The 21,910-nt window shown below is 46.9% G+C and overlaps 1 protein-coding gene across 1 annotated transcript in view; it reads left to right on the plus strand.

Annotated features, from left to right (window-relative positions):
* FAR2 (fatty acyl-CoA reductase 2) overlaps nt 1-21,910 on the plus strand; it is a 124,181-nt gene that overhangs the window by 62,238 nt on the left and 40,033 nt on the right. Inside the window, exon 2 of the mRNA XM_048515348.1 lies at nt 2,825-3,062. Coding sequence (XP_048371305.1) covers nt 2,874-3,062 — 189 coding nt within the window. The 5' untranslated portion in view covers nt 2,825-2,873. The remainder of the gene's footprint in view (nt 1-2,824; nt 3,063-21,910) is intronic.

Genomic DNA, 21,910 nt, shown 5'->3' on the forward strand with positions numbered 1-21,910 from the left:
GTAAGATGGTGGTGTTAAGCTTTATGTGTTTACTAGGTTTTTATCTTTCCCTTCTTCAACAGAACATTGGTTTCCCCTCCTATTTTATTCTCACAACAACTCTTTGAGGTAGGTTGGGTTGAGTGGGTGTTTTTAACCTGAGGTCCCCCAGCGTGCTTCCATGGCACAATGTGGATTTGAACATTTCATGGCCTGAAGCAAGGACGTAGGTAAGGGGGGGTTCTCGGGTTCAGGCCACCCCATTCATGTCCGAAGCTCCGCCCCTCCATTTGTGAGTTTTTAAAACGTTTGTCGTGGGTTTTTTGTTTTTGGCCTGCAGGGGGCGCATTGTTTGGACTAGCAGCACCAAACTTTCAGGGATTGTTTGGGGGACTGTCCTGATGATGGTAACTGGGTTTGGTGAGGTTTGGTTCAGGGGGTCCAAAGTTATGGACTCCCAAAGGGGGTGCCCCCATCCTCCATTGTTTCCAATGGGAGCTAATAGAAGATGGGGGCTACACTTTAGCCCCCTTATGTGAAGGCCTGCTTCTCTTGATCTGCGTGCCAGCTTTACTCAATGGACTGGCTCCTCACCTCGGTGCCCTGCCTTAGGGATGATGAAATGAACGTGACCCATGGCAAGGGATTATGGGTGGAAGCCCCAATGTATTGGCTTAAGCTCCTGCAGGAACCTCTAGCCATTCCATTCCAACCATAGTTTTGTAAGGCCTGGGTGGAGGGTTTGTTTGTTTTGTTGTTGGGGGGTGAGGGTTGACAGCATTTGGAATGAATCCGTCTCTTTTGGTTAAAATTAGGTCAGCATTTTAGGTCGTTGACTCAAAGAAACTACGCAACCATTTGTAACAATCCCTATGAGGCTGAACTTTCTAGCAGATCTGTTTTCTAAAAATCCTGACTACTATTGCAGATGAACTCTTTCATTCCCCCCCCCCCCCGCTGTTCCTAAACTTTGCAATTAGGGGGTTTCATCTCATTCCTGCAGAAGTGATGCCAAAATGTGGGGGGCGGGGGTCGTGTGGGACCAGGTGGTGGTGGCTTTCGATTACGAAAGCCTGGCGGCTTCTTTAGCAGCGGAAGTACAACTATTAAGTAATCAACCTGACTCATTTTCATTATGAAACACGTTTCTAGGTGAAACTCCCCTCCCACACACACATACGCAACTGGGGTGACATTTGGAAAGGTTGCACCCCCTTATCCGAAAGGATCCTCCCAAAATTAAACCAGGTGAGAGCAAAATACCCATTCTGAACGCAGTGAAAACCTTCGCCCGCAGTAGCAGTGGCATAGTGGCTAAGAGCAGGTGTACTCTAATCTGGAGGAACAAGGTTTGATTCCCCAGTCTGCCGCCTGAGCTGTTGAGGCTTATCTGGGGAATTCAGATTAGCCTGTGCACTCCCACACATGCCAGGTGGGTGACCTTGGGCTAGTCTCAGTTCTTCTGAGCTCTCTCAGCCCCACCTACCTCACAGGGGGTTTGTTGTGAGTGGGGGAAGGGAAAGGAGTTTGTCAGTCCCTTTGAGTCTCCTACAGGAGAGCAAGGGGGGATATAAATCCAACCCTTCTTCTTCTTCCCTTCTTTAACCACACCTTTGGAGGATGGAGTTTTTTTTAAAAAAAAACCCTCTTTCTTACAGGTAATTGCTTTCAGCTTTTCATTCCATACCTGTGGCACAATCGTGCCTGATTATGATGTGATACTAACTGTGAAAAAAGTGCTCACTGATGAGACTTTGTCCTTTCCCTCATTCACAACTTACCACAGATTTTCCCAGCACTTGTCTCATGGAAACATTTTCTGCGAAATCATTTCACACACCTTCTCCTCCCACCTCAGGTTGTTTGCAAGCGCACAACCCTTATATGAGGGATCGATCTCTACTTAACCAAATCTCTACTGTTAACCCTCTCAAATTTGTATATATGTACAAAAGAGCAATACTGCTTGTAGCTCATGCTGCTGTTGAGAAGCAACTATACACGGGGGCTGGCCCTTGGTATTTAAGTCAGGCACGAAAGTCTGGGAAATCATTTAGCATGCTATGGTACTAATGTTTAAGGTAACTGGGTAAGAATACAGCAGCCCGATGATTGTTGGAGCCTCGCCATTAGGAGCAAATCTTGCCTATCTGGAAACTGCGCAACAGGACGTCGGAATAGTACCAGAACAGGGGCACATAGCCAAATATCTTGAACTACTAACTGAACCCCAACAGAGATGGATTATTACAAGGGCCAGATGCAATACTTTTCCATCGGCCATTACAAAGGGTCGCTACCTATCTGTCCCTCTCCAGGATCGGGTCTGTCCACACTGTAAAAACCAAGTGGAGACTCTTGCTCACATTATACTTGACTGTCCAAGATATGTGGGTATTAGGAATTTCTCTCCTGGGCGGGTTTTAGACAAATCTGAAAGAGACTCTGACAACTCTGTTGTGGAGCTTTTGTTAAATAACACAGAGGCCATGCTCTTGGAAAAAGTAGCAAAATTTCTTTTACAAGTGACAGAATTTTCTAAGTAACGTCCAATGCTAGATACAGTTTATCTGTCTGTGTTTTGAATGTACTACTGAATCCCACCACTGGACCTACACATCTAAGGGACTTCCTCCCTATGTTCCCATACACCATCAGGCTGAGATAGCACACCTATCCAGAGTTGGTGCTTTTCCTGTTGTGGTTTCCACCCTTTGGAATGGACTCTCCCACCCCAGGGAACAGTAGGGTGTAAATATTTTCACTTATAAATAAACTATTCCATTTTTGCAAATCCTGATCTCTCCAGGATCTCAAGCCTTGGACTCTGTTTTCTTTCTTCTAGGTTCCTCCACAAAGAAGCTGGAAGAACAATAAACTGAACAGGAAGCACCATGTCTTGCGTTGCCACGTATTACAGTGGGAAGTCAGTACTCATCACAGGAGCCACAGGTTTTATGGGGAAAGTCCTAGTGGAAAAGCTCCTGCGCTCCTGCCCCGATGTGAAGACCGTCTACATCCTTGTGAGACCCAAGGCTGGACAATCGATGCAAGAGCGAGTGGTGGATATGGTGAAATGCAAGGTAGGGTTCTAGACCTACATAAGCATCTATGGCAATGGTGGCGAACCAATGGTGGCGAATGCAAACAGAGTTTGCACACGCACACGCAAACAGAGTTTGGCCTTGTGGGGGGGAAATCGCCCCCCCCATCTAGGCTGGCCTGGGCCACTGGGCTCGATTATTAGCATTAAACCTAAGACCTAGTTTTGGGGAAGCAGTGTAGGTAACCCTGTTAAGCGCTGTTAAACTCCACTGATTTTCATGCGAAGAACTAAAGCGCGATCCTTTACCTGGGAGTAAGCTCGGTTGCTGGCAACGAGGCTTGCTTCTGAGTAAACCCTCCTAGGGTCGTGATTCACCCATTCGAAGAATTGCACAGTTGCTTCAAAGCAAAGCCATCGACTACCACCAAGCTTACCCCCGAGTAACGCACGCCTCGGAGCCAACCATTTTTTCTAAACGAAAACCTCTGTATTCAGGTTAAATTGCTGTGTTGGCACTTTGCGATAAATAAGTGGGTTTTGGGTTGCAATTTGGGCACTTGGTCTCGAAAAGGTTCGCCATCACTGATCTATGGTTTTCTAGCAAATGACAGGCAGCGAGATACAGTTGTGGAAATAACCTTCCCCCACCCCTGTGTCCCCTTTATTCAGTGTGGTGTTTGAATGTTGGACCCAGTTTCAAATCCTGACTCTGTGACATTGGGCAAGAAGTTCTCTCTCAACCTAACCTACCTCATAGGGGTTCTTGTGAGAGGGAAATGGAATATCAACCTTAGAATATGTTATTGCGTTTGGTATGACAGCCAGTGTGGTATAGTGGTTAAGAGCAGGTGCACTCTAATCTGGAGAACCGGGTTTCATTCCCCACTCTGCCACATGAGCTGTGGAGGCTTATCTGGTGAACTAGATTAGCCTGTGCACTCCAACACACGCCAGCTGGGTGACCTTGGGCTAGTCACAGTTCTTCGGAGCTCTCTCAGTTCGTTCCATCTCCATCTCCTTTCCTAGACTTGCTTTTGGCTTCAGCTTATTTTATGCAATATAGCACCAGATCTTGGAAGTTAAACAGGGTCCACCCCCACTAGTAGTAGTAGAAGGAGATTTATACCCACCTTTCTCTCCTGTAAGGAGACTCAAGGTGGCTTATAAGCTCCTTTCCTTTCTCTCCCCACAACAGACACCTTGTGAGGTGAGTGGGAATGAGAGAGTTCTGAAGAACTGTTACTAGCCCAAGGTCACTCAACAGGATATAGGAGTGCAGAAACACATCTGGTTCACCAGATAAGCCTCTGCTACTCAGGTGGAGGAATGGGGAATTAACCCAATTCTCCAGATTAGAATCCACCTTGGATGAAATATCACCAAGGAAATCCAGGGTCGCTACTCTAAGATAGGCAATGGCTAAACTCCACCTCTGAACATCTCTTGCCTTAAAAACTCCTTGAGGGGTTATCATTAGTCAGCTGAGATTTGACAGTAATTTTCACCACCAGCATGCAATATAGGGGTACCTTTTCAAAGTAAAATCCAGCCAGCTTTTTCATTAAGTCTCCCCCAATTCCCAGCATGGTACAGTGGTTAAGAGCAGGTAAACTCTAATCTGGAGAACTGGGTTTGATTCCGCATTTCTCCCCATGACCAGTGGACGCTTCTCTGGTAAAATGATTTGTTTCCTCCCTCCTCCGCATCAAACCTGCTGGGTGACCTTGGACCAGTCACAGTTCTCTCAGAACTCTCTCAGCCCCACCTACCTCACAAGGTGTCTGTTGCAGGAAGAGGAAAGGAAGAAGTTTGTAAGCTGCCTTGTGTCTCCTTACAGGAAAGAAAAGCAGGATATAAATCCAGACTCTTCCTCCTCTTCATCCTTCAACCTCTGTCCCACATGACCTACGTCCATGGAGGTTTCACAATCCCCTTCCTTTTTCACCAGCGGAAAAGCTGATCCAGCCCAGTATATAGGAAATGCTATATAAATGCACCTTCAAATGTTCAAAGGACTTTGCATACATGATTGTATTAACAATTGATTGTTACGGTTAGACCAAGGCTTGAATCTGTGTGGGAGTTCTACGCTTTTAAAAAAAATATATATTTGAGACTCCAGTGCCAAGCAATAACATAATTGCAAGTATAAGATCATTGAATCAGCTCTGGGCAGCATGTGGTTTGGTTTTTGTCTGCTTCATTATGAGTCATTATCATGACCTCCTTCAAACCTAAACTCTATATGAGGACAAAAACTCTAGGGATTGGGGGGGTGGGGGGGACTTCTTGCTATGAGTATATCCATGTCACGTACAATTAACGAAGGGACTGAATTTCAAGTTTGACTTTCCTCTGTCCTTGGACTGTCATGGGGAGGTTTTCTTATTGTTTTAAAATAGGCTTGTGTTGATAGATATTTCACGTCCTCCAGATCAGTTTGATTGGGAGTATGTGTAGTTTGAAGTTGCGGGAACATATTCCCCACCCCCATTTTTAGAACAACTATTTCCCCATTGATCTTACAAGAGTATACCACTCTGCAGGTTTTTACACACAACCACCACCTAAATTGGGCTGGTCCGAACAGTCTATCTACATTTCTTAATCACTTATATTTGGTCATTGACTGTAAATAAAGTCTTCTTCTTCTTCTAATCACTTGTACTGCATGCTCAGTGGCATATAGTCTCTGAATGTCTGAATGGTCTTCCCTGGAAAAGGTATTGTGTTCAGATTGGGCAATAGGAAGTTACACATATGACCAGTCACTTGGTGCTCAGATCAAAGAGCCCATGGACAAGCCGGCCTCTTTAAGAGTGAGCCATGATGGTTTCATGACTTCCTGGCATCCTTTTTACTTGTAAGTCACCTGGAGCAGGATTCCAGAGAGACAACATACAGGTTCCAAAAATAAATAATGCTGAGTACAACTGTCTCTGTAGGTCACATTGTGTGTAAAGTGCTGTCATGCTGCAACCAACTTACAGTGGCCCTTAGTGAAGTTTTCAAAGCAAGCGAGAAGCAGAGGTGGTTTGCCTTCTTCTGCAGAGTCTTCCTTAGAAGTCTCCCTTCCAAGTACTGACCCATCTTTGTGAGATCTGATGAGATTAGGCTATATACTATCAGGCTATACTAGGCTATACACCCCCTTTGGGGGTCCATAACTTTGCCCCCGCTGAACCGAACTTTACCAAACTTGGGTGGCATCATCTGGACAGTCTCCAGATGATACCCTGAAATTTTGGTACTGCTAGCTTTACAAATGCGCTCCTGCAGGCCAAATCGCGGAAAAACACCAAAAAATAAAAAATCAGAGGGACCGAATTTTTCGGGTATATTCGAATATTCGGGTATATCTGAATATGTTATTTGTCTTATTTAGGCATACAGATAATTTTATGCCTGAATAAATCCAAATCCGAATTTTACCGAATTTCTAGGGTATTGACCAACATAGTATTAACCCTATATGCTATACCATTCCACAGGGCACATTATTTTAAAAAGTGGTTTTTGTCGGAACATGGAGCAGTTATAATCCAGTTTAGTTTAGACAAGACTGAAGGTCTGTTGATCAATAGTAAAGCTGCTCAGGGAATGAGAAGCATAGCTGTTCTGTTGGGGATGTCGCACTCACCCTGAAGAATTAATTTTGTTGCTTGGAGGTGCTACTGAATAGACTTGTCTTGGAGTTCTGACACATGCACGTTTTCCAGCTTGGTCTGATATACCAGCTACAGCCAAGGAAACACACCCAGCACTGTGCTGATTGTGGCCACATGGTCCCTCCCCCAGCCACAATTTCTTTATTGTGTTCCCCTTCCGTGTGTGCATGCCCTCTCTTTCTCTCAATATCTGAGAGAATTTGCTGGGGCCACATTTGCCATAGGACAGAGTTGCCTCAGGTGGTGGCAGCGAAAAATGAGGGAGAAGAGGAGCCAATCAATATCCCAATGAATTTTTACTTCCAAACTTGAGCTATTCTTGTGTAAAGCTGCGGGGCAGCGATTTGTCAGCAACGTTTTTGGTAAACTGTGCGGTGTTGTAGTGGTTAGGCAGCTGTCCAGAGGCGTAGCTGGGCCAAACTGCGCCCGGTGCGCAGTGTGATTTTTCCGGGCCCCCATGGCCCCCCAGGCATGCGCCCAATGCACGACACACACCCTGTCCCCTTGGCGCTCCACCACTGCAGCTGTCTGGCAGGTGGAGTTCTCACTGATGGCTTCGTTCCACTCAGTGAAAGCGAGCTTCCGCACAGTGATACGGAAAGAGCTGACAAGTCGCAGCTGACTTATAGGGATTCCTCTGAGAAGCCATAAGTGATTTTAAAGTGATATTAATTTTAAAGTTATAAGTAGGTTTTAAAAGTTGTCATATTTATTTTACTGCACGTCGCTCTGAGCCCTTTGGGGAAGGGCAACTAATTAATTAATTAATGACTAAATAAATAAATAAATGTATTTATAGTGTTTTAAAATGAATTTACATTGGTTATGTTTTAAATTTTTTGGATACATGCGCTGGACATGGGGTGAGCCGCCCTGAGCCTGTTGGGGAAAGGCGGCATACAAGACAAACAAACAAAGGGGTTTGTAAACAGGAGCTCTTGTGATAGGGCTTGTCAATAGTGTATTTTGTAGACAGGTGAAGGAGCCCTGACTAGCCACACTCCTAAGTATGTCTCCATTCATTCATTCATTCATTCATTCATTCATTCATTCATTCATTCATTCATTCATTCATTCATTCAAATGCTCTCCTTTTCCTCTTGGCTCAAGACGACTTAATAACTGACCCCAAATACCCCTGTGAAAGATGCCAGCTGTTCATAACCCATTGAAAGCCCTGGCAGGCAGGTAGGTATTTCAGGGCCTTCCAAAGAATGATGTCGGGATTATGTACTCATTTTGCATCACGACAGGCAGGTGTGACACCCCTGTTGCACGTGGAACACATCGTTTTTCAAATCTGTAGATATAATAATTGCTCCACTGAGAGCCACCAGGGTTTAGTGGTTAAGAGCAGGTGGATTCTAATCTGGAAAACCAGATTTGATTCCCCACTCCTCCACCTGAGTAACAGAGGCTTATCTGGTAAACCAGATGTGTTTCTGCACTCCTACATTCCTGCTGGGTGACCTTGGGCTAGGCACAGTTCCTCGGAATTCTCTCAGCCCCACCTACCTCACAAGGTGTCTGTTGTGGGGACAGGAAGGGAAAGGAGCTTGTCAGCCACTATGAATTTTCTTACAGGAGAGAAAGGTGGGATATAAATCCAAACTCTTCTTCTTCTTTTATTTATTTATTGCAAAGAGCTCTGCCTCTTGTGAACTAAACAAGAATCTTGGAAGAAATATTATGACTCCAGGGAAGTATGTAGCCAGGGCTCACAAGCCTCTAGGAAGAATACAGACTGCAGAAATGTTGTGGAAGTTACAGTTCCCTGCATGGTCTGCACCATGGGAGAGACTCCACTTGGTTTTAGATATCCTAAGATAACGTCTTAGGATAAGATGATTTCCCCTTCAGGCAAAGAATGTCGCTTTCCAGGGGAGGGGGAACCCCCACAGTCTCTGTTCCTCCTTGCAGGCAGATGTTTGATCCTCCCTTTATACCTTTGCCATGTCTCGCAAGGGCGGCAAACACGAAAGCAACGATAATTAGAAACTCATTTTGAACAAAGGTGCCCTCATGCGTTTCTGTTAACAGACTCTAATTGAGTTAATAATTGTTTTGGAAACATTTGGTTACAAGCTAAGCTCCGCTGCAGCCGTCCTGCCGTGTTCTGGCTGGAAGAGGACAGATGCTGAGTGCTTTGGACCCCGTCCAGCCAACTTTTTAAAAGCTGTGCCTTTCTCTAATGATTTTTCCTCGCAACACTTACCTTAACTTTCTCGTTCTGTCTTCATTCTTGCACGATAGGAGGATAGTTTATTGCAGTCTCTGGAGCGGAAGCACGCAAAGGCTCTCAAGAAAGAAAGGAATCTCATCCAACCCCCATAAAAACTTCACGCATGACCGAGCTTTGGCGGCACACTTTTGCCACCGTTGCAGAGTTATAAATGCTGGCTGGATCCGGCAAAAACGTTTTTGCTTGTGTTAGAGTTCTTGAGCACCATGCTGCTATACTTGGGGGGTTTGTGCAACTAAAGCACAAGCAAATGGAGCCACTGTGGTGTAGTGGTTAAGAGCAGGTGCACTCTGATCTGGAGAACCGGGTTTGATTCCCTGCTCTGCCACTTGAGCTGTGGAGGATTATCTGGTGAACCAGATTAGCTTGTGCATTCCAACTCTTGCCAGCTGGGTTACCTTGGACTAATCACAGTTCTTTGGAGCTCTCTCAGCCCCAACCACCTCACAGGGTGTTTGTTGTGGTAGGAGGGGGGAGGAGATTGTAAACCCCTTTGAGTCTCCTTGCAGGAGAGAAAGGGGGGATATAAATACAACTCTTCTTCTACTCTGCTTCTTCAAATTGCACAGAAAAAGGCTGGCAGTCACAATGCAAAATTATCAATGTATTATACAAACTAGTGGTGGCTAGAGGCTCTTTTACTGATTGCTGTCTTATGAACAACTTGAATGAGGGAAGCTCAATGGACACTAGCAATATTTCAAGCCTGTGTCAATACAAATTACTGTCACATAAAGTCTTTTGATCTTTGTGCAGTAGAAATCCTAGGGGTGGATCATCGCCAGTGTGGATTCTTCCAAAAAGCCGAGAGCAATAGAAGGCAGGGCTCCCAGTGACAGCCCATTTCGCAGAAAGCATGATCACTTTGTAGAGAAACTCAGTGCCTCTCGCCTATTAGGATATCCAAGCTGAGCAGAACGTTCTAAGAGCTCTTTCCGTATTCCTGTTGTGCTTTCAGGCATCTTTATTTTATAATGTAAAATGCTTTCCATTTTTTCTAGTTTATCAATGGACGTTTTTTCCACAGCAAAATTGTACCGATGTTAGCACAGGGAATATCCAGTGGTGGGATTCAGCAGGTTCGCCCCACTTTGGCAGAACTGGTTGTTAAAATGCCTCTTGTAAACAACCGCTTGTTAAAGTATTTAAATCCCACCACCAGAACCGGTTGTTAAATTATTTGAATATCCCAGTGCAGCCTGGAATTCTTCACAGTCCTCAAAGCTGCACTGGGTCTGCCCCTGCGTGGCACCGCCATTTTCCCTTTTCCCCGAGACTTTTAAAAACCGCCAAATTGGAGGTGCTTTTGAAATGCCCCTGTGTGACTCCATAAGAACATAAGAACAAGCCAGCTGGATCAGACCAGAGTCCATCTAGTCCAGCTCTCTGCTACTCCCAGTGGCCCACCAGGTGCCTTTGGGAGCTCACATGCAGGATGTGAAAGCAATGGCCTTCTCGCTTTGGCTGTTGCTCCCCGAAAGCACCCTGGATCATTGTTAAAGGCACATTTGCAATCATCAGATCAAAAGAGGGATCAAGATTGGTAGCCATAAATCGACTTCTCCTCCATAAATCTGTCCAAGCCCCTTTTAAAGCTATCCAGGTTAGTGGCCATCACCACCTCCTGTGGCAGCATATTCCAAACACCAATCACACGTTGCGTGAAGAAGTGTTTCCTATTATTAGTCCTAATTCTTCCCCCCAGCATTTTCAATGTATGCCCCCTGGTTCTAGTATTGTGAGAAAGAGAGAAAAATTTCTCTCTGTCAACATTTTCTACCCCATACATTTTCTATTCCGCTTACCTCTGTGTGCTTCCGCTGCCGTGAAAACACCATGGCAGCAGAACCGGGGGCATTTTTCCCACCTCATCTGCCCCCAAACTCACTCAGCCACACCTACCTCACAAGGTGTCTGTTGTGGGGAGAAGGGAAAGGAGTTTGTAAACCCCTTAGAGTCTTCTTACAGGAGAGAAAGGTGGGGTATAAGCAGGTTAAGAGCAGGTGCACTCTAATCTGGAGAACCGGGTTTGATTCCCCACTCTGCCACTTGAGCTGTGGAGGATTATCTTGTGAACCAAATTAGCTTGTGCACTCCAACTCATGCACTCCAACTGGGTGACCTTGGGCTAGTCACAGCTTCTCGGAGCGCTCTCAGCCCCACCTACCTCACAGGGTGTTTGTTGTGAGGGGGGAAGGGAAAGGAGATCTTGTGAGGCAAGTGGGACTGAGAGAGTTCTGAGAGAACTGTGACTAAGCCAAGATCACCCAGCAGGCTTCATGTGGAGGAGTGGGGAATCAAGCCTAGTTCTCCAGATTAATGTCTATCACTCATGTGGAGTGGGGAATCAAACCCAGTTCTCGGATCAGAGCCCACTCCTTTTAGCCATTGCACCAGGAAGTATAGCCAGAGATTTTAATACTCCCCCGGGAAACAAATATATAGTTGGTGATGTCCTACCAGTGTCTACAGAAGAACTGGTTCCCATTTTTAATGCAGAGCTTTACAGTTCATGCAGCTTAGCACTGGGAATTGGGTAAAAGTGACCCTGGCATAACCATATCCCATGCAAAAGGAGAACCTAAGGAGCCATCTGTGCAAGGTAACCTCTACTGACCTCAAGCAGGGTTGAGGCTGTGCCTCAGCTGCATCGGCCTCTCCAGCCTTCGAATAATCAGCGTCTGTGTTTACTGGCAGTTGTGCATGGATGGAGCAGCAGCATCCTTCCACGCTAGCACGAGCTGTGATTGTTGCCGAATGACACAGAAGCCACGGTGCCTCCTCAGCGAGCATTCATAAATATATGCTTTGTTTGCATGGGGTGATGATGAGAAATGGCTTTGAAATGCATCCCAAAACCAGGAATGGATCGGAAAAGGAGCAGCAGCTGAGTCTGAGCTTGTGTCGGTGTCTGGATTAGGGTGGGTGAAGCGGGTTTTTCACACTGTGTGGGAAACAGTGGCAAAACTGTGTTCCTGGTGTATTTTTAAATTTCATGTATTTATTTATACTTTTATTTATATCCTGCCCTTCCTCACAGGGCTCAGGGCGGCAACAACATAGAAACCCATACAAAGTAAAAATAATCAACAGAACAATATTAAAACATTAAAACCTAAATCTACATAGATGAAGCATGGATCTTCCCACCCATTCACCCATGGGAGACCAGTGATAGTAATTGTCAGGCCAGCTGGCTAGATGGAAATGCCTGGTGGAAAAGTTCCGTCTTGCAGGCCCTGCGGAACTCATTCAAGTCCCTATTCCACTATGTGGGGGCCAGGGCTGAAAAGGCCCTGGCCCTTGTGGAAGCCAGCTGAACCTCCTTTGGGCCAGGGATCTCCGGTAGATTTCCCTCCGATGAGCAGAGGGATCCAGTGGGGCAATATGGGGAGAGGTGGTCCTGTAGGTATGCAGGTCCGAGACCGCTCACAGCCTTAAAGATCATCACCAACACTTTGAATATGATCCAGTAGCCAAGGACCCTGGGCACAAGTCAGGACTCTGGTCACAAGTCAGTTCCATGAGGCATCCAGAATTCTTTTATTTTAAAAAGGAAGGTTCTACTCCTTATAACTGTGAATACTCACTCGAAAACACTTGAGCAGTCACTGAATAAAATCTTCAGTGGCTGGAGCAGGACTTTAGTGTCATGAGTAGTACTGTCCCCACCCCACATTTGACTTTGAGGAGCAGCAGTGGCGTAGGAGGTTAAGAGCTCGTGTATCTAATCTGGAGGAACCGGGTTTGATTCCGAGCTCTGCCATGGGACGGGCGGGCTGGACTGGGGAATTCAGATTAGCGTGGACACACTCCACCGTTCCAGCTGGGTGACCTCGGGACTGATCACAGCTTCTCAGAGCTCTCTCAGCCCACCTACCTCACAGGGTGTTTGTTGTGAGGGGAGGGCAAGGAGATTGTAAGCCCTTTGAGTCTTCCCCTGCAGGAGAAAGGGGGGGATATAAATCAAGAGCTCTTCTTCTGCCTTCTTCTTCTTCTTCTTCTTCTTCTTCTTCTTCTTCTTCTTCTTCTTGTTATGCAAGTATGAATAAATTCTGGAGAACAAACGGCATGGGACGTGGTTACTGGGGCCTGACGCTGTGATGGGCTTATCTGAGAACGGAATTCTAGATTAGCCTGTACACTCCCATGGAGAATGCTCAAGTACGCCAGGTAGCTGGACATGGCAGTGACCGGGAACGGTAGTCATCTACAGCGCAAGATAAATTCTCGCAGATGCAACTATGAGTTGCGCGGGCTGTGGAATGCACTCAAAGGTTACTTCTACACCAACACCATTGAGATCCTTTGCCTCTGCCTCCCCGAGAGAAGACCCCTTCAGGTTTATCTTGGAAAGCTGATTGGATAGTGCAGAACGCTGGGACAGGGCTTCAATATTTCGGAATACAGCCAGTGAAATTATACCCAGAAGGGAATATCCACCAAAAGAGACTAAATATTACAAAGCGTTCGCGATTAAAAGCGAAATCCAGGAGGCCATCCAATTTCGTAGTGCTTATGGCCATCAATAATAAGTCGATTAGGGAGCCTCTCCTGCGGAGTGGTGCCAGAGCATCGAGGCGAGAACCTCAACCAAGGCAAGCTGGAATGGAGAAGACAGGATGGATGTTACTACTAAGAGAGTTAGGCAAATCTAATGAGGGCAATTGACATCATTAATCACTTTAGTAATCTGAAAAGGTCCCACAAATCTCTTGCCAAGTTTGGAATATTTATGTCTGCGTCTCTGAGATTTTTTTGTAGATAAAATACACCCAGAAGACCCTGCGCAGAGGAAAATCCGGCGGTGTTTATCCGCTTGCAGTTTTGGGAGTCCTTTAGCAGCGGTAGCTAAGAGGCCCGATTACCGGGCCGGCTTCCATCCACAAAGCTGGGGATGAAATCCATTGTTGAAATTCTAAGGGGTCCAAAGCTGCTGCTTGAATTGGGTAGTAACTTGTGGCAGCGGGAAGAGGCGACCAGACACAAAGATTTCAAAGGGGTTTTCTTTGTACTACTATGAACACACGCATTGTGTTGTAAGTACTCCACTTAAGCGAGGTCGCTTCAGCACCAATTGGCTTGGTGGTAGTTAGTGTATGGCTCGCGTAAATACTGCTCTGGGGTTTCTGTTGGATTCTCTCCGTCTCCACCCCACCTCACAGGCGTGTTTGGTAGAGGCGTGACGGCCGAGGCTGACCCCAACAACCCCAAAAGCAGCTTTCCAGAACTTTGAGATGAATTGTGGGGCGATTAGGAGACCTGCTTGAAGTGAATGGGAAGCGGTAAACATGTTGAATAAACAGCGTTGATGCCAACTTTGAGCCTGCAGGAGAGATGGAAGCACAGGGGATATAAAATGGGCTTGCCCAGAATAAGTCTACCACCACCCATAAAACCGTGTTGCCATGACTTTTCGGGCAAATCTGTAATAAAAATCCCCATAAAGAGATGACTTCCCAAGAGGAGGCTACGGGGAGAGGCTTCAATAGTCCATGGGGCTTTCCGGGATGGTTTGGCTTCTGCACAAGCCGAGCAGCCTTTAATGTATGCCTCAATGTCTTTGCGCATTCGCAGCCACCGTGCGGTGGGCTAAATGCAGAAGTTTCAAAAAAGCTAAAATGTCCAGCCCGAGCGGGCATCGTGGCAATAGCTTCAGAACCTGCTTGCTTGGGAGGGAGGCACGTACCAGCATTCCCCTCCGCCAAGCTCCCATTCTCAAGCGCCCAATTGGGAGTCTCCTTAGACGCTGGAGGCTCGTGCAGCCGCCTCCTCCAGTTCCCGCAGGAAAGGAGAGCGAGACTGAGGAGCAGGGGTGGAGGAAGGCGGGCGTTTGAGATGGGGTGACAGCCAACCCCAACTGGGAGGGGAAAGAACAGTCGCGTGGAGATGTCTCGTAAGAGCAGCCACCACCTCGGGTGGCTAGCGAATCCAGCCAGTTTGTTGGTTTCCCAGGAAAAAAATGGACTGTAAAAGCTTGAGAGAAAAGAAATGCGGTATGAAGTTGTTTTGCGAGACATCTTGAGGGTGGGAAAGAGCTGCCAAGGTTTTATGATCCGACTAGAGCTTGAAAGGGGGTGTAGCCCCCTCCAGCCAGTGGCGCCAAAGTGGAAGTGCTACTTTGATGGCATGATCAGTCTTTGTCTCCCACAGTCAGGACTGAGTTCGGCACCAGAAGGGTACGAACAAATAAGCACCGCGAACCAGTCTACCATCTTTGTTCATCTGCAACAGGGCTGCCCCAAGTGCTTTGTCCGAGCGTCCACGTGAAGACCTGGCAGGAGATCCACCAGATTCAGGGGTGCTTTAGGATAGGTTAAAGGTGGTAAATGCAGATTTTTTAATAGTTGAAAGGCTGTTTGACATTCCTCCAGACCAGGAAAAGGGGCCCGAAGGCTTGGCCGGACAGTGGATCTTTACACCCTTAGTGCATTAAGAGAGGTCTGTGAGAGGGAGAATCAGTTCAGCAGAATTGGGGTATAAAATCCACGATAGAAATTAGCAAAACCAAGCGACTGGAGTTCTTTGGAGTTTGGTGGGGAGCAGGCCATTGGAGGGACTCGCGTCAATTTGCCAACGGGATCATTTTTAAGCCCTCGAGGCGAGGATCCATTAACTTAAATAGTCAATGGAGGTCCTGATGAAAACAGCATTTGGAAGTTTGGCAAAGAGAGTTGTCAGAAACAAAGCGTTTCAATACCTCTCGAACCAATATTTCATGCTCTTCTATAGTTTGTGAGTAAATTAAAAGCGTCATCTAAGTATGCAACAACTCCCTTGTACAGTAAAATCATGTGGAGAACTTAGGTTGATAAAGGGCCATGAAGCTCCGAGGGGGCGCCCCACTTAACCCGAATGGCATTATTAAATATTCCAAACTGTCCAGAAGCTTCTTCTTAAGCGCTGATCGGGTGTTCATATCCTTCAGCAATTCTGACTCTGTAGTAAGCTTCTCTCAAGAGTCCAATTTAGTAAAAATGGAGTCGCTTTGCCGAGTGCATCTAAAAGGTCCTTGATCAAAGGCAAAGGATATTTATTGGACAGGGGAGACGCTTGAGACCTCGATAATCTGTGCAAGCCGTAAAGAGCCATCTTTCTTTTGATACCGAAGCAAAAGCGAAGGAGCAAGCGGTATTCAGTAGTGTTTTTTTTGGTAGCCCGCCCGATATGAACCATGAGCAAAGGTTCTTGTCTAAGAAGACACGCAGTTCTTTCTTCTTCTTCTTAGGACTCATCGCGGTAGATTCTGCTACCCTTGGGTAGTTGTGCCCCTGGTTGTATGACAATTTTACAGTCAGTGTCTCTGTGGGGGTGGCAACTGATGGCATTCCTGCTCCTGAAAAAACTCTGGCTAGATCATGATATGCAGGTGGGATGCGGCAATAGAATCGGGAAGCAATCACTGGGGAAGCCAGGGAGGGGGGTGTGTGTCAGGAAGGCGTTGGGTTTTCTTCCCAATTCTAAATGTGTTCACGCCAGGGAGGGTCCAGTGAATTCTAGGATCCTTTCTTTCCAAATGAACTTTGGTTGAATGTAACAATAACCAAAGGCATGCCCAAAACTATGGTCCAGTGTTTGGCCACTGATGCCAAAATAAAACTAATTTTCTCCCAATGAGAATTACAGATATAGCGAGGAGGAGGAGCCGGCTGTGTTTTTTGTACTATGGGCGGTCCCTTGGAGTTCCCGAGAGCTGCCGTCCATTTGGGTGAATAGTATGAGCTTAGCCAGGGGAATTAGGTCTAGACACAAGCTCCTCTGCCACCTGGGGCGCATTAAGCAGTGGGAGCAGCGGCGAATCCACAAGGGCCGAGGCTATAATCTTGCAGTGTGTTTAAGCGGGGGTTGGCCAGAAATGCTTGAACAGTAATGGGAAGGTGCTGCCTTCACTCACAGCGTCAGGGAGTGGGGCCCATGTCCATGGGGGCTGAAGAAGGCAAACAGCTGCTTCCCTCCTGCTGGGTCAGCCTTCCGGTCCGCAGCTTTAGGAGCCCCGAGCCAGTGGGAGGCTGGCCCTGACCTGCGTGGTGGTTTGGCAGGCAGGTCTTGCAGCGAACTGGAAGCCCGGTTAGTTTTTTGTTTTCTTGGGACAGTTAGCGTGGCTAGATGACCTGGCCCTCCGCCGAAATAAGAACACAATCAAGTTACGGCGGCTTGGCGTTCGAAGGTGGTTTCGGTAGGCGGCTGGAGAAAGCTGACTTGGTGGGCACAATGAAGTGGTTTTAGAGGCGTCGGCGGCCTCGCTTGCGCCAGCGTATTCCAAGCGAGATGCCACTTGGAAGGACCCCAACTGGATCCAATCTGCAATAGATACGAGGAAGCAGAATTAAAACACACCGTTCCGCGTAGCTTGCCGTCCACAGCATCCAGTAGTATTAGCATTTCATCGCGTTCAGGCCACTCAGGGAAGTCGGGAGCAGCCCGCCGCCGCGAAAATTCCGGGCAAATTCTGCAGCGCTTGCAGTTCCCCAAGTTTGACTATATGGATGGTTTTGATGGAAACGCGGATAAGCTTCATTCGGCGCCTGGATCTTGGCAGCTCTTAAGGCTTGGAGGAATGCGAGGGCACTGTCACGAGAGTCCTCATCCTGCAAATCAAGAATCCACCGAACCAGTCGGCTGCTGCCCCATCCAGGACTGAGCCCGATGTCCACGTATTTTTTCGCTCAGAACCGGTATAAATCATCATAGATGCTTCCAAGTGGGCATTGGGTTGCAAAGATGAGTAGGCAGGAAGTTTGGAGGCGGTCCCCATCAAAAGCGGGCTGGTGCTCGGGGGGCGGTAGCCCAGCCCGTTCGGCAACTCTTGGCGCCTGCTGGGAGGTGGTTCTTGAGGTTGGTGGAGTTTGGGCAGGCAGCTGTTGTCTGCAGGTGAATGCGAAGCTGGCCCCGGTGCGGCTGAAAGCGTTTGGGTGGCAGGACCCAGATGCAGTGGCCCCCCCCTGGCACCGGCCTGATCAATGTTTAACAGCATAGATTCCAACTTAGGGCTTCCTGGGTCTGCTGCCTCCTTAGTTTCCCTCTCTAGCGCCAGCCAGCTCCCTCTCCTTGCAGTCAGTATTAAATCCTGACAGATGCGCATGCAAAGCAGCTTTTCTGCGTTCCAATTTAGCCAGTTAGGTCCCGTTTAAGGGCTTCAGTGAGCTTCGCTTTAAAATGCGTCGCCAGAGTATGAAGCAGCTTTCGGCGTTGCCGTTGTAAATCCAGTCTGGATGTTCCAGGACTTTATCATGGACTGACAGATTCTGGGCATATTAATGGATTGGGTAGCGTCTTTTGTACGGTCCAACTCAAGCTGAACTTCTTTGCATTGCTGTTCGGTCCCCTCTGCTGCAGGTTTTAAGCAGCTCTTACTGCAACTGTGCCCGTTCACTCCTCTCCATAGCTGGCGTTCCACGGTTCCATGCGGCTTGGGCATCTACGCGAATCGCCCCACTTCCTCATCCCAGTCCTCTCGATGGGAGAGGAACGGTCCGGCTGGGAATGCAGGGCTTTCTTAGGACTCTTAAGTCGATCTGGAAGCGAGACATCCGGAGACTTACCGTAAGCCACCGGTGGCTCCCGAAGGCACCTCCAGATCGCGGTCGCTGGGCGGGATTAGGGGAGTCCCGGTGGGGCGATGATACGGATTCCCCTCCCAATTCCAGGTTTGAGTCGGTGTCGCTTTGGGCGGGCCCCGAATGCAATCGCCACCGCGGTGGTTCCTTGGGAGCATCACCAAAATCTACGAGTCAGGAATGCGTTCAATGGATTCCTGGGTTTGCCGCTTATGAAAGGTGAAGTCAAGCTTCGTCTCCCTCCATGACAGGATTGCATCTGAGGTTTGTAATCCACTGCAGCGGGTAGAGATCCGATCCACAGGCGCTCGATCCATAGACAGCCCCAAGCGACTCATGGAAGTCCCCATGAGGTGCGTCGTCACGTCCCTCGTTCCAGCGGAGTAAGGAAGACTTCGTGCGTCGATCACGAAGGAAAGAGCCACCAGCGAGGCCACGTTCTCCTGCGGTTCCTCCCAGATCCAAGAAGGGGAAAGTCGAACCCTCTTTGGGGGCGCTACCGCTTTTATTCCGCAGTAACATTCCAACCTCTCCATGCATGAAGACAAGGAGTCCACTACGCAGGAATATAGATGAATTAGGATTCCTGCCACAATGTCAGGAATTCCGCCAAACTAGCAGAAATAAAAGGCTTTTGGGAGTAAAGTCCATTTTGAAATTAAGACATCTTGAAAGCTCAAAAATTACCGCGGTAATGCCGGGAATGGCACTTCCGCCAGAAGCACAGGTTATAACACCATTCACCCCCCATCCCCTTTACCGGCCTTCCATGGGGAACAGAGTCTTCATCTCCAGCGCAAAGATAAAGTCTCCGCCCGATGCATCTATTTACATCGCCCGGGCTGTACCAAGGAATGCACGCTCAAGGATTTACTTCACCACCAACACCATTGAATCCTTTACACTCCTTGCTTTTTGAAAAAACGGCCCTCGGCTTCTGGTTGATTTAGGCCAGTTTGAGAGCTAAACCTTTAACTTTTTTTGCATTCATCTTCGAGGGAACTCCACTTTAAGCAACGCTTCTGTATTAGGGCATGTTTATAAACTGCTGAAATGAAGTGATTTTTTTTTTGGCAGGCGACTAATGTAGTCGGAGTCATGAATCCCGCTTCTGGAGTCTTGAGTCAAAGCGCTCCAGTATGGCTCATTTTCAGATTGTCCTTTCAGTATGTTGTGGCATTTTGGCAAAATGCAGATTACAAGTGTTGTTATGGGGGGGGAGGGGCAGACCCTTTCCTTCATGGTCCGTGTAAATTTGGCATGCTGACTGGAAAGCGCGCCGGAGCAATGATGCAGAAAGTCTAACAATCTTAAATTATAAATGATAGAGCAACAAAGAGCAAATGTTAAAACCCTCTATTCTTTGCACCTTCGCCAAAAGTTTCCAAATAGCTGTAGAAGAACATGAAGTGCAAGAAAAACACAAGCCAATTTGGAACTCAGGGGAAAAGATCGCTTTTTTTTTCTGAGCATTCACTGATGATGCTTTTCGGTTGGTGGCCTAATTATTGTTCAAGCCGAGGGGAAGTTTGACCTCGCTGCTGCGAGACGCATTGCATAGTGCAGGGATTGTGTGCAGGGAATTGGAACGGACAAAAGGAGCCACGCACCCTTATAGTTGGAACGGATATTGCAAAAATGTAATTGGTGACAGGTTCGCTTTTGCGGTTGCCGAAAGGCCACATGCAAACTGAGAGGGAAAGAAGTTGCTGAAATAAGCAATTTTTAAAGGCAACTTTTTCAGGCATTTTGCGCTAAGATCCGGGGAAACCTGACCAGGGAGGACAGGATTAATCAGCAATAAGCAGAACTGGGATAATGCTTGATAAGCCCTTCCCGCCAAGAATAGACCAAAGAGCTTCTGCCAGCCCCTTCTGAAGACTATTTTTTTGTAGCTGCTTGGTGAAATCTTTCTAAACTGTGCGTACATTTTGCCAGTTCCTTTGGCTGTCCAGATAAAGAGAAACACTGCTATGGAAGAATTAGGCCAGCAGGGCTGAATGGGAAGACGAGTAAGCATTTTTTTTTTTAAAGGTTTCCTTCCTGACCCTTGATTTTTTTTGTATCAGAAGCCAGTACATTCGGGGAAGGCTGGCATCAGTGCAATGTAAGCTTACATATGCTCAACGCCCAGGCCCTTTGTGGGGACTACTACTCACACCAACCCTGTGATCTTAGCAAACTGTAGCCTTTCCCCAAGATCTGTGCCAGATCCAGCATACATGCTATGCTGCCTTCTGGTCCCCTGATAACAAACACAATTTCTGCCATTCAGAATTCATAATGAGAAATTAAATCTGTTTTTAGTTGAAGAAAGAGAGAAACTGGAAATGTGGTGCAGGAGGGGAAGCTGCTCTGTTGACGGCCCTTGGGAATGGTCCGATCAGACCATTGTGCCAACTATCTGTACATTCTGTGCAATCCCAAACAACGCCAGAAGCGTACACTTTACAGCCTCGGAATTTTAACGCTCTGCCTAACGCCTTCATGACTCTTTGGCAGATATAATAACACTCCATATGAGAACAGGTTATGTCAATGTAACATATGGCCGTTGCTGGAGACTATTCAACATGTACTATAGGAATAACCAATTAATACAAGTCGTTATGCTCTATGTACATCTGTCCATTGATAGAGAGCTCAAACGATGTCAGGCTACCATCTGTTATGAATTTTTTCTACTCCACGGTTCCTGTGGATCCTCGTATGTAGAGAATGTTGCAAGTTTTTTTGAGGGAACTATTTGGTCGAGGTACTTAATCATTGCCTACATAGTAGTAATGGCTATAAATTATTTTATGTGTCGCGTGTAGTGTGTTGTGAATGACGTTCAACGTTGTTTTAATGTGTATTTTTAATGTTTTAATGTCTCCAGTAGATACAAATGCCCCTTTTTACTAACTCTGTAATTTATAATGCCAATAAAGGCTTTGGAATTGGAATAAAAGAAACAGTTTCCTAACTAACCAAAAGCCAGAATTCTGTTTTTGCAGCTTAACATTCAAAGAAACTTTCTATTTTGTCTTGGTTTTTTATCTTGTAGAACACTCTTCTGCCCTAAAAGCCAAGTTTTTCAGTGCACACAAAGGAGTTTGTTATTTTGTGTGTGTGAGTGTGAGTGTGAGTGTGTGTGTTCTAACTGAAAACCCACATTCCACTAGGAATTCCATTCTAGCAAATATTACTCTTTGGTGGTGATCTAGAACCCTAACATTTTGAGGGAGAAATTCAGCACTGGAGAATGCGCGCAAGGATCCTCTGATCAGGGGGGTATAAAAGGGAACTTATTTCATCTTCGGCATCTGATTACCATATTCTTTTTCTGGTCCCCTCCTCATTTTACGGTTTGATCGCTGAGATTTTTTTTGTTTCCAGGTCTTTGACAGAGTCCTATAAGAGGGTGGCCCAACTTCTG

Source organism: Sphaerodactylus townsendi, linkage group LG14 (assembly GCF_021028975.2).
Source record: "Sphaerodactylus townsendi isolate TG3544 linkage group LG14, MPM_Stown_v2.3, whole genome shotgun sequence".
NCBI lineage: Eukaryota > Metazoa > Chordata > Lepidosauria > Squamata > Sphaerodactylidae > Sphaerodactylus > Sphaerodactylus townsendi.